General features: G+C 39.9%; 5 protein-coding genes across 6 annotated transcripts; 3 read left to right on the top strand and 2 right to left on the bottom strand.

Moving 5' to 3' along the window:
• The first annotated feature begins 76 nt into the window (after nt 1-76).
• LOC117787670 (uncharacterized protein C7orf50 homolog) lies at nt 77-1,111 on the top strand. 2 transcript variants are annotated; one of them, XM_034626249.1, is made up of 2 exons: nt 77-360; nt 414-1,111. In XM_034626249.1, the coding sequence occupies exons 1-2, from the start codon at nt 189-191 to the stop codon at nt 992-994; spliced, it is 753 nt and encodes a 250-aa protein (XP_034482140.1). In that variant the 5' UTR covers nt 77-188; the 3' UTR covers nt 995-1,111. The 2 variants fall into 2 exon arrangements, with proteins under 2 accessions (XP_034482140.1, XP_034482142.1); XM_034626251.1 differs by having other exon boundaries at nt 80-360; nt 417-1,111.
• A 246-nt stretch (nt 1,112-1,357) lies between these two features.
• Nucleotides 1,358-4,091, bottom strand: LOC117787709 (nucleolar MIF4G domain-containing protein 1 homolog). Its single transcript, XM_034626303.1, has 2 exons — nt 3,203-4,091; nt 1,358-3,093 (listed from the first exon to the last, which is right to left on the bottom strand). Exons 1-2 carry the CDS (start codon nt 4,089-4,091, stop codon nt 1,406-1,408), a joined length of 2,577 nt encoding a protein of 858 aa, XP_034482194.1. The 3' UTR covers nt 1,358-1,405.
• Nucleotides 4,092-4,379: 288 nt separating this feature from the next.
• Nucleotides 4,380-5,133, top strand: LOC117787911 (39S ribosomal protein L23, mitochondrial). Its single transcript, XM_034626541.1, has 2 exons — nt 4,380-4,743; nt 4,906-5,133. The coding sequence occupies exons 1-2, from the start codon at nt 4,450-4,452 to the stop codon at nt 5,062-5,064; spliced, it is 453 nt and encodes a 150-aa protein (XP_034482432.1). The 5' UTR covers nt 4,380-4,449; the 3' UTR covers nt 5,065-5,133.
• On the bottom strand, nt 5,083-5,816 carry LOC117787912 (thioredoxin, mitochondrial). The gene is made up of 2 exons (XM_034626542.1): nt 5,555-5,816; nt 5,083-5,489 (listed from the first exon to the last, which is right to left on the bottom strand). Exons 1-2 carry the CDS (start codon nt 5,728-5,730, stop codon nt 5,240-5,242), a joined length of 426 nt encoding a protein of 141 aa, XP_034482433.1. The 5' UTR covers nt 5,731-5,816; the 3' UTR covers nt 5,083-5,239.
• Nucleotides 5,817-6,256: 440 nt separating this feature from the next.
• Nucleotides 6,257-11,983, top strand: LOC117787856 (E3 ubiquitin-protein ligase MARCHF6). The gene is made up of 3 exons (XM_034626474.1): nt 6,257-8,389; nt 9,225-9,732; nt 10,665-11,983. The coding sequence occupies exons 1-3, from the start codon at nt 6,824-6,826 to the stop codon at nt 11,612-11,614; spliced, it is 3,024 nt and encodes a 1,007-aa protein (XP_034482365.1). The 5' UTR covers nt 6,257-6,823; the 3' UTR covers nt 11,615-11,983.
• The last annotated feature ends 368 nt before the right edge of the window (nt 11,984-12,351 follow it).

Here is a 12,351-nt window from a genome sequence, read left to right on the forward strand (position 1 = left end):
TGCGCGCAATTTCCACTCACGTAAAATTGGCTGCGAGCAATGTTGAGCCACTTGAAGCTGGCTGCGCGCAATGTTGAACCATGTGAAGTTGGCTGCGCGCAATGTTGGCCCTATAAACAACAAGAAGCACATGAAACGAGTGAAACTATTCAAATTTAATTGGAAATCTAAGTAAATAAACAATAAATATGGCACGGACAGAGTTGGAGTCGAAGAAGCAAAAGCGTAAAGCCAAAAAACGTAAGCACGCAAGCAGCGACGACGAAGTGGCAAACAAAAGTTTAATTGTGGAACAGCAGCAGCCAGTGCAAGAATCAGAAACGCAGACGGAGACGAAGGCGGAACAAACAGCTCGCAAAGGTATAAATAAATAAATAATAATAAGTAACAAGCATTAAATGAGCTTTTAATAGCAGGCAAGGCGTCCAAGCGCAGGCAACAGCAAGAAATCAGTGCGATCAAAGAGAAACGCAGCAAGCAAACAAATGACAGCAAAGAGGAAGCAGCAGAAGAGAACGAAGTGGTGGGGGAGGGGGAGGAAATGCCCACAGCAGAGCAACTGGAAGAGGCAGCAAAGCCCGAGAACTCCAATGCGGTTGTAACGGTGCGACAAAAGAAGAAGCAAAAGCATTTGCAGCGACTGGAAGCGCAAAAGGATCAAAATGCCGACAAGGAGGCAAAACGTAATGAGGAGTATCTAAAAAAGTGGCGCGATAATCGACAAGATTGGAAATTTGAGAAATTGCGACAAATTTCAATACAACAAACCGCCTTCGATGACCAAAAATTATCCGAAGATATTTGGGAAATTGCACTGGAATATTTGGCAAGTTCCAAGGGAGCGGCAAAGGCAATTCTAACCAAACTGGCCGAGGATGTCATCCAGGAGCTGGACAAACAGTGTGACCAGCTCAGCGAAGATGCGGATCGCAAAACAATTGTGGAATCAACGCGATATCAGCGAGCTCGCAATCTGCTGCAGAGTTTCGACTGAGCGTTTTTAGTTTTATAGTTTTGAATACGAAAAGCAACAAATGCGTTCTTGTTAATGTTTAGTGTTAAATAAACAAAATAATAAAAAAAAGAGTTATATATTTACAAATCAACATAAGAAAATATTTTTTGAATTAAACTGAGAAGTGTGACCAGCAGTTGTGCATTTTTTATTAATTTTCAATAAAACCTTAATCAATTTTTTTTTATATTGAGTACTGTCTTTTTATAAAAAAAAAATGTGTTTTGACCACACCAGTAGGTTAATCCAAATAACAAAAATCATTCTTAAATGATTTTGAAAGTTATTCGTCATTAGTGTGTTGCCTGTCTAAATTTTTGTTTAAATAAAACTATATAATTTGTAAATTTGTAAGAAAACGAACTGTATTTACATTTTATGATAGTGTATTTACAAATCGACATAAGCCAACATCTTATCTAGATACTCAATGCGCTGTTTCAGCAAATGTTGTTCCTCCTCCTTGTGATCCTCCAATTTTTCCAGCATAAAGTGCTGCATAAACAAACGAATGCTTTGTTTAAACTGCTGAAGTTTCGAATTTTTGGCAATACGCTCAAAGGCCTGATAAACCTGACCCTCATCTCCGGAGAGCAGTAGACGGAGCATAATCTCACGCATAAAATAGAAACTCAACTTATGCAGCTGCATAAAGTCAACCACCTTGAGTACGGACAACTGCAGACCCGTCGAGAGTATCAACTGCTGTAGAAACCCAGCCAAGTTGCGTATCTGAGCTTTGGACAAGGTTTCAATATCATTAATGCGATCCCAGCTGGCAAATTGGAAAGCCAGCTGAAATTTGCGATTATATTGACAGAATTTGAGTGCCAAATGAGCATAGTAAGGATTCAATCGACGTTCGTTCAGAGCACAGTGTATAATCACATAGGCTACGGTACGCTGATCCTTTAAGGACAAGTGTAGTATCTTCTCGAAGGCATCCACATAATCTGCAGCGCTCATAATGATGCAGAAAATATTTCGCCTTTCTTCGGTGTTCATATGTTGTTTCTTGGCGAGTTCCAAAAGTTTTTCCGAATATTTTTGTTGTCCGATTTGTTGTTGTTGCTTCTTTTGTTCCTGTCCCATCTCGGCTAGATTTCCCGTCCAGGCAGAGCCAACAATCCACCATTTTCCCAGCTTATCGGCACGCAATAAATCCTCCAATGTTATATTTAGTGTAACCACATAACGTTCATTTCTTAACATGCCTTTGAGGCGTTTCCTTAACGTTTCCGCCAGTTCCGGATCATATTGTGGCAGTTTGTTAATATTATTGTTTTTAACAGCATTTAGTATATCGACCATAAAACGCAGGCGAGGGTTCTCCTTGAGTTCCAGCGGTGCTGCAGCAATTTGGGATTGCACATTTTGCATCATCTGCTTAAAAGCCAAAGGATCATCTTTGCGTAAGCGGAATCCAACCGTTTGAAAGATCAGCAACAGACATTCGACAGTTTTTTCACACAAACTGTTTGCCAGACGTGCAATTAATTCCAGCAATAAACGCTGCTCAAAGATCTTAAACATGTACATATAGCAGAGTAATAAAATGAGATTATTTAGACGTTTATCCTCCACTTCAAGTTGGTTCAACTCCTTTAAATAACCATCAAATTGCTCGACAAATGTTTGCAGAAAATGTGCACCAATTTCACTGCCAATGTGTGCATGTAAATAGGCCAATAAGACCATATGTTCTTGCACCAAGCGCTCATTGGAGCGGGTTCTGCCTAGGAGCGATTCCTGCAGCAGCTTTGTCAGCGTTTCGTTCATATTGTATCGGGAGTTCTTCATGTAGAGCGTCTCAATGCTAGTGGATATCTTGTGTAGATTCGCTTCGGACAGGCGATTGAGTAAACCTTTGCATTGTTTTTGCAATCTCGCCAATTGCTCCGATTGCTTGGCATTCGAATCTTGTCCAGCTGCCAGCAGAGCACGCTGATGTGGCGGTATATACTTTTGACCGGTCACTTTGACCTCTTTCTTATCCTCGTCCTCCTCATCCTCACCAACATCTTCGGTCACTATATTGCCCTCCGCATCGCGTTTACGTCCGTATATATCTTCCTTGTCTGTAAAAAATGTGTGGAAAATTATTTAAAAGTACCAGGGATTAAAACCGCTATTATCCTAACTTGATATTCCTTATTCGTTTAAATAGTGTTGAAAAACGATACTTACATTTTGATGGCTTTGCCTCCTCCTCGTTTTCGCTGTCGTCTTCATCGTCTTCCTCCTCCTCCATTTCACTATGTTCCATTGCCTCTTCATTCTCATTTTGATCGCTCTCACTCTCTCCATCTCCCTCTGGCATGTCCATTGGTTCATCCTCTTCTTCACTCCACATGCCCGCCTCTTCCTTCTCTTGCTGCTCCTTTAGTTCCTTTTTTCTACGCTGCTTCTCCTCCCACTTTTGCTTCTCTTCGTCATCGTCCAGCACAAAGTCAAGCAGATAATCCAAACCATCATTGAACATTTTACGCACCAAACGATTTTTATCTTTTGTTTTGTTTAGCTTCAATTTCTTCTCCAATTTGGCAATTTCTTTATCCTCCTCTTCATTTTCGATTTTCAGTTGCTTCTTGCGCTGCTTGCGTGATTTATTCAGCAATTCCTTTTGCTGTCGCAACTCGCGTCTTCGCGCTTCCATTTCACCCACTCGCTGTATTCCGGCATGTTTTCCAGTTATCTTAGCTAGTGGCTCAAATGTTCTTACTTTACTTCCAGCTGGAAGTCGTGCATCGACTTCAGCATCGCTAAAATCCGAGGCAATAGATTCGTCGTCATTTGAATCCACTTCACCCGCCAACAGCTCTTCCCTTGGAATTTCCTCTGGATTTACCGGCAATTTCTTTGCCTTCTTCCTTTTCTTTTTGTTTTTGCTTGTCGCTGCTAGCGTCGCCGCAGCCGCTGCTGCCGCCTCTGCTACGCGCTGTGCTCCATCTGTTTTGGCCGCATGATAAATTCTTTTGTTGCTCTTCTTTGTCTCCTGCTTTAGCTTGCGCTGCTCCTTGCGACTTAAAGGCTTTTTTTTAGCTGCCTTTGTCGTCTTTTTCTGCAGCTTCACCATGTCAACAATAATAAAACACAAATGAAATGCTTAAATCGTGTTTGTTAGTGTTGCCAAATCAGCTGAGTTCAACACGTGCGTGGAATTTTTTAGCACATTTCTGTTGCGCAGTTGGGGCAACAGCTGTGCTTAAAAATAGCTAACAAAATTTAGCTTTGAACTTAACAGCAATACAGCCACCTTTTATCTATTTTTCCTGCGTTCAACAGATTTGGCGGAAAAATATCTGAATTGGCAACACTGTGTGTGTGGTATTTTTTAATACATTTTCTGTGGCCGCTGGGCAAAACAGCTGTTTTTAATTTTATAGGTCCAATAGCCGTTTTCATTTGTTATTTTGTAAATTAAAAACAACGTCATGTCCACCCGCTGGTATCCCATCTATCAACGCGGAAATCCGCAATTGCGTGTCTTTTTGCCCAACTTTTGGATGAAACTGGTGCGTCCCACAGAGGATCAGCCGGCAAATGTTGTTACGTTTGCGGTGTCCACGGAAATGACCAAACATGATGTAAAAAACTATTTGGAAAAGATTTACAAGGTGCCCGTGGTGGATGTGCGCACACGTATTGCATTGGGAGAGACGAAACGTGATCAGGTTTACGGATATGTGACCAAAAAGGATGATGTCAAGTTGGCTTATGTAACCATGGTGAGTATTGGCAGCTGTTGAGCGCATGTTGTAAATATTGACAAGGTAACGTCTTCAGTCTACCACGCATCCTTAATTCACCACGGTAGTTGCTGTGGTGAATCCATACGTTACCTTTTTATTATATTTTACTATGAATAACAATGTTTTTTTTAATTGCAGCCCAAAACTGAAGCATTTACGTTTCCGGATCTGTTTGCCAACAAGGCGGAAAAGCAGGAGAAGGAGGAAAAGTCTATGGACGAGTCTAAGAATGGTTTTCGCAAGTTTTTGGAACGCAATAAGAAGCGACCCGGCACACCGGGCTGGTACTCCATTTAGACTTTAGATATTGTATAGTTTAAGTTGTTTTTGCAACGAGTAATAACATTTATTTTTGAGTAAACTGAACTTAAAGCTTTGCTCCATTTTTAATGCCTTAGGCACGGGGGACCAAGGTGTATTTATTAAACAAGGTAACGTGACCTTTTAAATAAATACACCAGATGGTGAACTTTTACTGCTTGGCATTTTTGACCGCTGTAGCAACCCAGGCACGTATCTTGTCCTCATCCTGTAATCCCACCATGCGTTGCACCTCCTTGCCATTCTGCATAATCATGAGTACGGGAACAGCGCCCACATCGTAATCCAGAGCCAATTCACTGTGCTCATCAATATCCACTTTGGCCAGCTTGATTAATCCTTGCTGTTCGCCCACAATGCTCTCAATGCGTGGAGTCAACAGCTTGCAGGGATTGCACCAACTAAATATTGGAAATCAGTGCATTGTTAGTTGACTGACTTTGTTTTATATGTAGGTTTTAATTACGTTGCAAAGAAATCCACCACAACGGGTTCCTGACTCTTTTTCACCTTCTTGTCAAAGTCCTCGGAACTCTGCACCTTGAAGATTTCCCGCCGCTGCGCTGTCACTGAGAATGCACGCTGACTGTTGCGCACCTGGCGCGTCACATTTCCCAGCAGATTAGCAAGTTGTCTTTGCATTTTTACAATTGGTTTTATTGGCTGACAAAAATTAGTTACGAGAAGAGTTTACAACGACGACAGCTGACAAGATTGCCACCCGGTGCAAAGGCTGCCACCCTGCAAAATTTTCCGATCTGGTTTGATTTTTTGTATTTAAAAAAAAACAAGTACTTTTCCGTATTTTTCATTTTTTTACTCAATTTCGGATATTTAATTTTAATTTATAAATTTTAATTTTCATCAAATTATTAATTTTTTATTGAGCTTTTTGCATTTTTAAATTTTAAATTTTTAAACAGTGCTGGCAGCTTGGCCGTCAGTGTTGAGACGGCACAGCTGATTTCCTAATTTAGGTGCGGTGCTGCCAATGCAATTTACAATAACATTTAGTAACTTAAATTGCAGACTGCAGCAGATTCCCAAGTTGTCTTTACATGTTTTTTAATTCGGTAACAACATATGACTACAGTTTACAGCAACAGCTGACAGCGCTGCTAACAGTGTCAGTGTTGCCATATAAAAAATAACAGCTGTTGATTTTTACCTGCTCAGAGTGTGACCGTAGTTGAGTATAACAAAAATAGAAAATTTTTCGGGAGAGTAGCTGATGTTAATTTACCTTTGCAGCAAATACATTTTTAACAGCAAGTTGTAATAAATAAAAAGACAAAGTTAGTTAGCATAAAGCCGTCAAAAGTGCTTGTGTTTGGTACAAAAGTGTAACTCGAATAAAATTACAATTTTTACAAAAAATACCCAAAATCTTTCGGAAATACTAGCGCACACACACACGCATACACAGAAACGCTGTAACACGTACTCGCGTCGAGCATAAAAAATTGTAATTGTAATCCAAAAAACAAAGGTGCAATTTAACTTGATTTGCAAACTAAATTGAAGTTGTATAGTGTTAGTTACGCAGCGACAATTTGTTAAATTGTGAATTGAACGTTTTTGCTTTGATAGCGAGTGCAATTAAAAAGAGCGCAGCTTCAACTGCGCAAATGGCACATTAGAGGACGACAAACAGCAACAGAGAGTGAGAGAGAGAGAGGGAGACGGAGAGAAGAAGAGAGAGTGACACAGAGAGCGAGCGAGCAACGATCCAGGGATGGATGATCTGTCGCAGGGCGACATTTGTCGCGTTTGCCGCTGCGAGGCATTGCCAGATCGCCCGCTCTTCTATCCATGCATTTGCACGGGCAGCATAAAATATATCCACCAGGATTGTTTAATGCAATGGATGCGTTACTCGCACAAGGAATATTGTGAACTATGTGGACATCGCTTCAGTTTTCAGCCGATTTATGCGCCCGATATGCCGCGAGTGTTGCCACTGCGCGATGTTTTGGTGGGTTTAATGTCAGCTGTTTTGGAAGGCGCCAGATGTTGGCTACATTATTCACTGGTGGGCATGGCCTGGTTTGGTGTGGTTCCCCTTTCGGCCTATCGCACCTATCGCTATCTCTTTCGCGCTAGCTCATTTGACATGATCCTGTCGCTGCCATTCGATATATTTTCTATGGAGAATCTGGCGGCGGATGCATTTCGTGGTTGCTTTGTGGTCACCTGCACCTTGCTATCATTTATTGGTCTGGTCTGGCTACGCGAGCAGATACTACATGGCGGCGGACCCGATTGGTTGGAACGCGAAGAGGCTGCACCAAATCCGGCGCCGGCTGCGGCTCCGGCTGCTCAACCCGCTGCTGCCGCTGCTCCACCCGCTGCTCAGGCTGCTCAACCCGCTGCTGCCGCTGCTGCTGCGGCGCCACAGGATGACAACAACAATGGCGAAGCTCCTGCCGAGCTGCCTGCCAATAATCCCGAACCCGCTGTGCCGGAAAATGATGAACAGAACTGGAATCCCATGGAATGGGATCGTGCCGCCGAAGAGCTCACCTGGGAGCGTTTACTGGGTCTAGATGGTTCGCTGGTCTTCTTGGAGCATGTCTTCTGGATCATCTCACTAAATACCATGTTTATTTTTACGTTCGCATTTTGTCCGTATTGTGTGGGCAACTTTATACTGAGTTCCATGGATCTGTTGCAGCCGGAGAAGCCTCTACTGCATTTCCATGGATTGATAACGACGCTCTTTGGTTATTGCTGCATTGGATTGACGCTAGTGGTGCTACATTTCCTGGCACGGGTCTTTCGATTACGCAGAATCTGCTGGTTCATTGGACTCTGTTATATTGTGGTGAAGGTATCGCTGCTTTCCGTCGTGGAGATTGGCGTGCTCCCGCTAATCTCCGGCTGGTGGTTGGACATTTGTTCGTTGCCGCTGTTGGATGCCAGTTTGAAGGATCGCAAGGCTAGCTTTAAGGCTGCTCCGGGTACTTCGCTTTTTGTCCACTGGATGTTTGGCATGGTCTATGTTTACTATTTTGCCGCCTTTATATCGCTGCTTCGGGAGGTTTTGCGTCCTGGTGTCCTCTGGATCTTTCGCAATGTCAACGATCCGGATTTCAGTCCCATTCAGGAAATGATTCATGTTCCCATTGTGCGGCATGTGCGTCGTTTGGTCGCCTCCGCCATGATCTTTGGCTTTGCGGTGCTGCTGATGCTCTGGCTTCCAATACGCATCCTACAAGTGGTCTGGCCCAATTTCTTGCCCTACGCCTTGAGCGGCGACTCCGAGGTGAATGATCTCAGTCTGCAACTGCTTCTCCTGCAGGTGAGTTGTGTCTTTAAATCCCTAAAATTATCTAGTTAAATTCATATATTCTACATATATTATTTTTAGGTTTATTTAGAAAACGGATGCAATTTTATTTAACCTTTTAATTCTATATAAATTATTTTATTTATTCTTATTTTTGATTTAGTTTAAAATATTTTCTGAAACACCCCTGAATATACAATATAAAATTCAATGTTTAGTTTCAATTCAAAAGACTTTTACATTTTTATTTTACACTTTTCCCAAATATTCAAAAACAACTTATTTTCAATTTAATAAAAGTTTGCAATTTTAATCAAATTTTTCCTTTATAAATTTTGAAAATACCCTTTTTTCTATTTGAATTGTTTTTTATATTAGAAATTGAGTCTTTAAAAAAAAAAATTAAATTTATCACTTTTCCGTTTTTTAATATTAGAAACACTATATTGAAAATTAAAAAAAATTTTTTAATGTGATTCACAAATAAGAATTTTGAGTTAAACCCCTATAATATTTCTTTTTCAAATAAAAATCATGAAATATTTTTTGTTTTATAGTTATCATTTTAAAAATTATAATTTTTGCGATATCTGCTTTGAATCTTATATGAAGTTGTATAGATTTATAAAAGTGATATTATGATCTAATTAAAATATTGAGATTAAAGTATAGTTTATTTAATATTTTCAATTTATCAAGATTTATTATTAGGATTTAATTTGAGTAATTTTTATATAATTTTAATTTCTGTCTTTTGAATATTAAAAAATTGATATTTATGCTACTTTGTGCTTTAAATAGTTGCTTGATTGAAGTAATAATTTATTTTCCTGCTTTTTTTTAATAGATTGTGCTACCGGGATTCTTCGAGCAGACGCAGACTCGCATCTGGCTGAAGGGATTACTGCGGATCTGGTGCACAGCTGTCGCCTGGTTGCTGGGCATTCGCAGCTACCTGTTGCCCGCTCCAGAGCCAGCAGCTGAGGAGGCAACGGCCGAAGACGCTGTCAATCAAGCAGCTGAAGCGGGCGAAGATGGAGGAGAAGCTGCTCCCGCTCCCGCTCCGGCTGCTGCAGCACCAGCTCCTCCTCCGCCGCCACCACCAGAGCCGGCACCACCGCGTAACTTGGCAGCTGCTCATCAGGCGATCATGCAACGTGAATTACCTGTAGGATTCCAACCCTACGAACGTCCCTCGTTCTTTGCTTTGCGATTGTGTGCGCTGTTATCGTTGATGTGTCTATCGATTGTTTGTGCTGCCATGTTGATGTTGACAGTGCCAGTTTATATAGGCAGACGTCTGATGATGTTGTGGACAGGACAGCCGGGGGATAAGGCAGCCGTGGGAATACCAGGTGGGTACCTCATACGAATTACGCATATTTCGTCAAGGAATTACAAAAAAAAAATAGAAAAATGTATGAATAAACCAAATAAGGAAGCAACAAAAAATAGAAATCATAAATTTGGAAATTCAACACAAAAAAACAAAGTATAACTTAGGAAAAACCCATATTTGAAAGAATACAATTTAAGAAAAGAAAATATTAGGAAAAATGTTATTAGAAAGATTAAAACTAAATTAAATTTTTAAAATATTTTTGTTTTTGTCTTTTCCTAATTTTTGCCTTTGCAATATTTTATTTCCTTTTAACAATATTCAAAATTTTGATATTTTCTAAACTTGATATTCCCTTTAATTTTTTTTTCCCCAATATTTCCAATTTTTTAATTCTTTCTAAATTTTGTCTTAATTATATTTTTTCTTATTTTTAAAAATTTTCCCAAATTTTCTTCATTTTTTTACTTTCCATATTTTATTTATAATTTTTCTTTCATAATACCAGTTTTTCCAATTTTGTTCTTTTTTAATTCTGAAGTTCCCAATTATTTTTTATTTTTTCTTTTTATTTCCAAATAACAATTTTTCCAATTTTAGTCCTTCCTAATTTTTATCTGTCCGACATTTTTTGTTTCCTAATTTTTATTTTCTAAAAATAATTTTCTTAATTTAGGTTTTTTTCAATATTCATTTTTAATTTCTAATAAATTTATTCCAAATTTGTCTTTTCTTTTTTTTAATTTTTCCTCTTATTTTTTTAAATTTTTAATAACAATATTTTAAGTTTTGGTCTTTCCTAATTATATATAGTTTTTAAATTTTGTATTTTCAAATAACAATATTCCTAATATTGGTTTCCAAAACTGAATGCTTGCTAGTTTTGTTCGCCTTATTTTGATTTTCAAATAATCAAGTATTCTAAGTAATATATTTTTGATATTCCAGGTGACTTGCCAGCAGCTCCAGCTGATCCCGAGGTGGCACGTAAAAACGAGCGTTTGTTGCGTCCCCATGAGCTGTACACCGCTGAGATTGGCGGCTATCTCTGCTGGATTGTGTCCCGTGGCATTGCTGTGGTGGTGACACTCCTGCCACAAGGACGTGCTGCGATTTTGAACAAGCTGAAGCATTGGGCACGAGTTGCCCTGCAGTATGCATTGCCTGTATTGACGCTATTGGGGATCTTTGTGCTTGTGCCGTTGCTCTTTGGACTGCTGCTGGAACAGGTGGTGGTGATACCACTGCGTGTACCCTTACGCAATACACCCATACACTTTTTGTGGCAGGATTGGGCGCTGGGTGTGCTCTATACCAAAATAGCGATTGCCTTGACGTTGATGGGTCCGGATTGGCATTTGAAAAGGGCTTTGGAACGTGCTTATACGGATGGCTTGAGAGATTTCGATTTGAAATTTGTTATGCGTGATTTGGCGGTGCCGGTGGTGACCACATTTGGTCTGGCATTGGCCATACCCTATGTTATTGGGGGCTCCATCATGCCGATGTTCTTTGCGCGTGCCGAGGATCGTCGTTTTATAGGGCGCATCGTTTATCCCATCAGTTTTATACTTGTGGGCAGCGTTTGCTTTGTGCTCTTCCAGATCAAGCAGCTGAAGAAGCTGTATTTGTCCATCAAGGTGGACAAATATCTGGTGGGGCAGCGACTGGTCAACTATGAGCATCGCAAGAAGCAGCAGCAGGCAGCACAGGAGCTGAAGGCACGCCAGGAGGCAGAGAATCAGGAAAGAGCTGCCGCTGCCGAACCCGAACCCGAACCCCAACTGGAAGCCGATCCTTTGATCAATCTAGCCGAACAGGCGGCTTTACATGCACGACGACGACGCGCCCAAATGCCACGCCCCCTGATCGTGGATGCCAATGAGGAGCTGCTCTAGGGTTACGTTTACTTTATGTGCATGTTCATAATGGAATCCCTGCTGCTGTATCTCTGTTTAAGTCATCTGCTGCATCTACACACACTTGTACACCTGGAGGAGCATCCAACACAGCCACAACCTCAGCCAGTTGCCGATCTTGTAGATCTTGTAGATCTTGCTGATCTTGCTGATCAGCAGCAGTTGTAAAATTTGCAAGTTGAGCAACAAATTCAACTATTGTTTTCATTTTTTTTATATATTTTTAGTTTTCCTTTTCTATTGTTTTGTTAGACTTGATTTTTCTTTAAACTGTACAATACTTTAAGCCAAGCCGGATATAGCCAATAGTTAATCATTAAATCTACTGATTTTCTATATATTATAATATATATATATTTATATATGTATTCAATAATCAACTGCAATTTTTGTGTTGCTTTGTAAAAAGTTTGAAACTAAAAAAATCCAATATAGAAAAATGCATAAGAAATTTCTTAAAATTCAGCATGCAACAGTTATATGTATGTATCTAATTATATATTTAAATATATGTAATAGCGATTTATATATTTAAATATATTCAATAATCAACTGCAACTTTTGCGTTGCTTTGTAAAAAGTTTTGAAAAAAAAGTATCTATATAAAAATTCAGCATGCATCAGATATATCTATATATTTATATATATGTGAAGGCGTTTAATTAAACACACACACACACACACATACACAAGTATATATCTATATATATATATCG

The sequence above is a fragment of the Drosophila innubila genome, assembly GCF_004354385.1.
Source record: "Drosophila innubila isolate TH190305 chromosome 3L unlocalized genomic scaffold, UK_Dinn_1.0 0_D_3L, whole genome shotgun sequence".
Lineage (NCBI taxonomy): Eukaryota > Metazoa > Arthropoda > Insecta > Diptera > Drosophilidae > Drosophila > Drosophila innubila.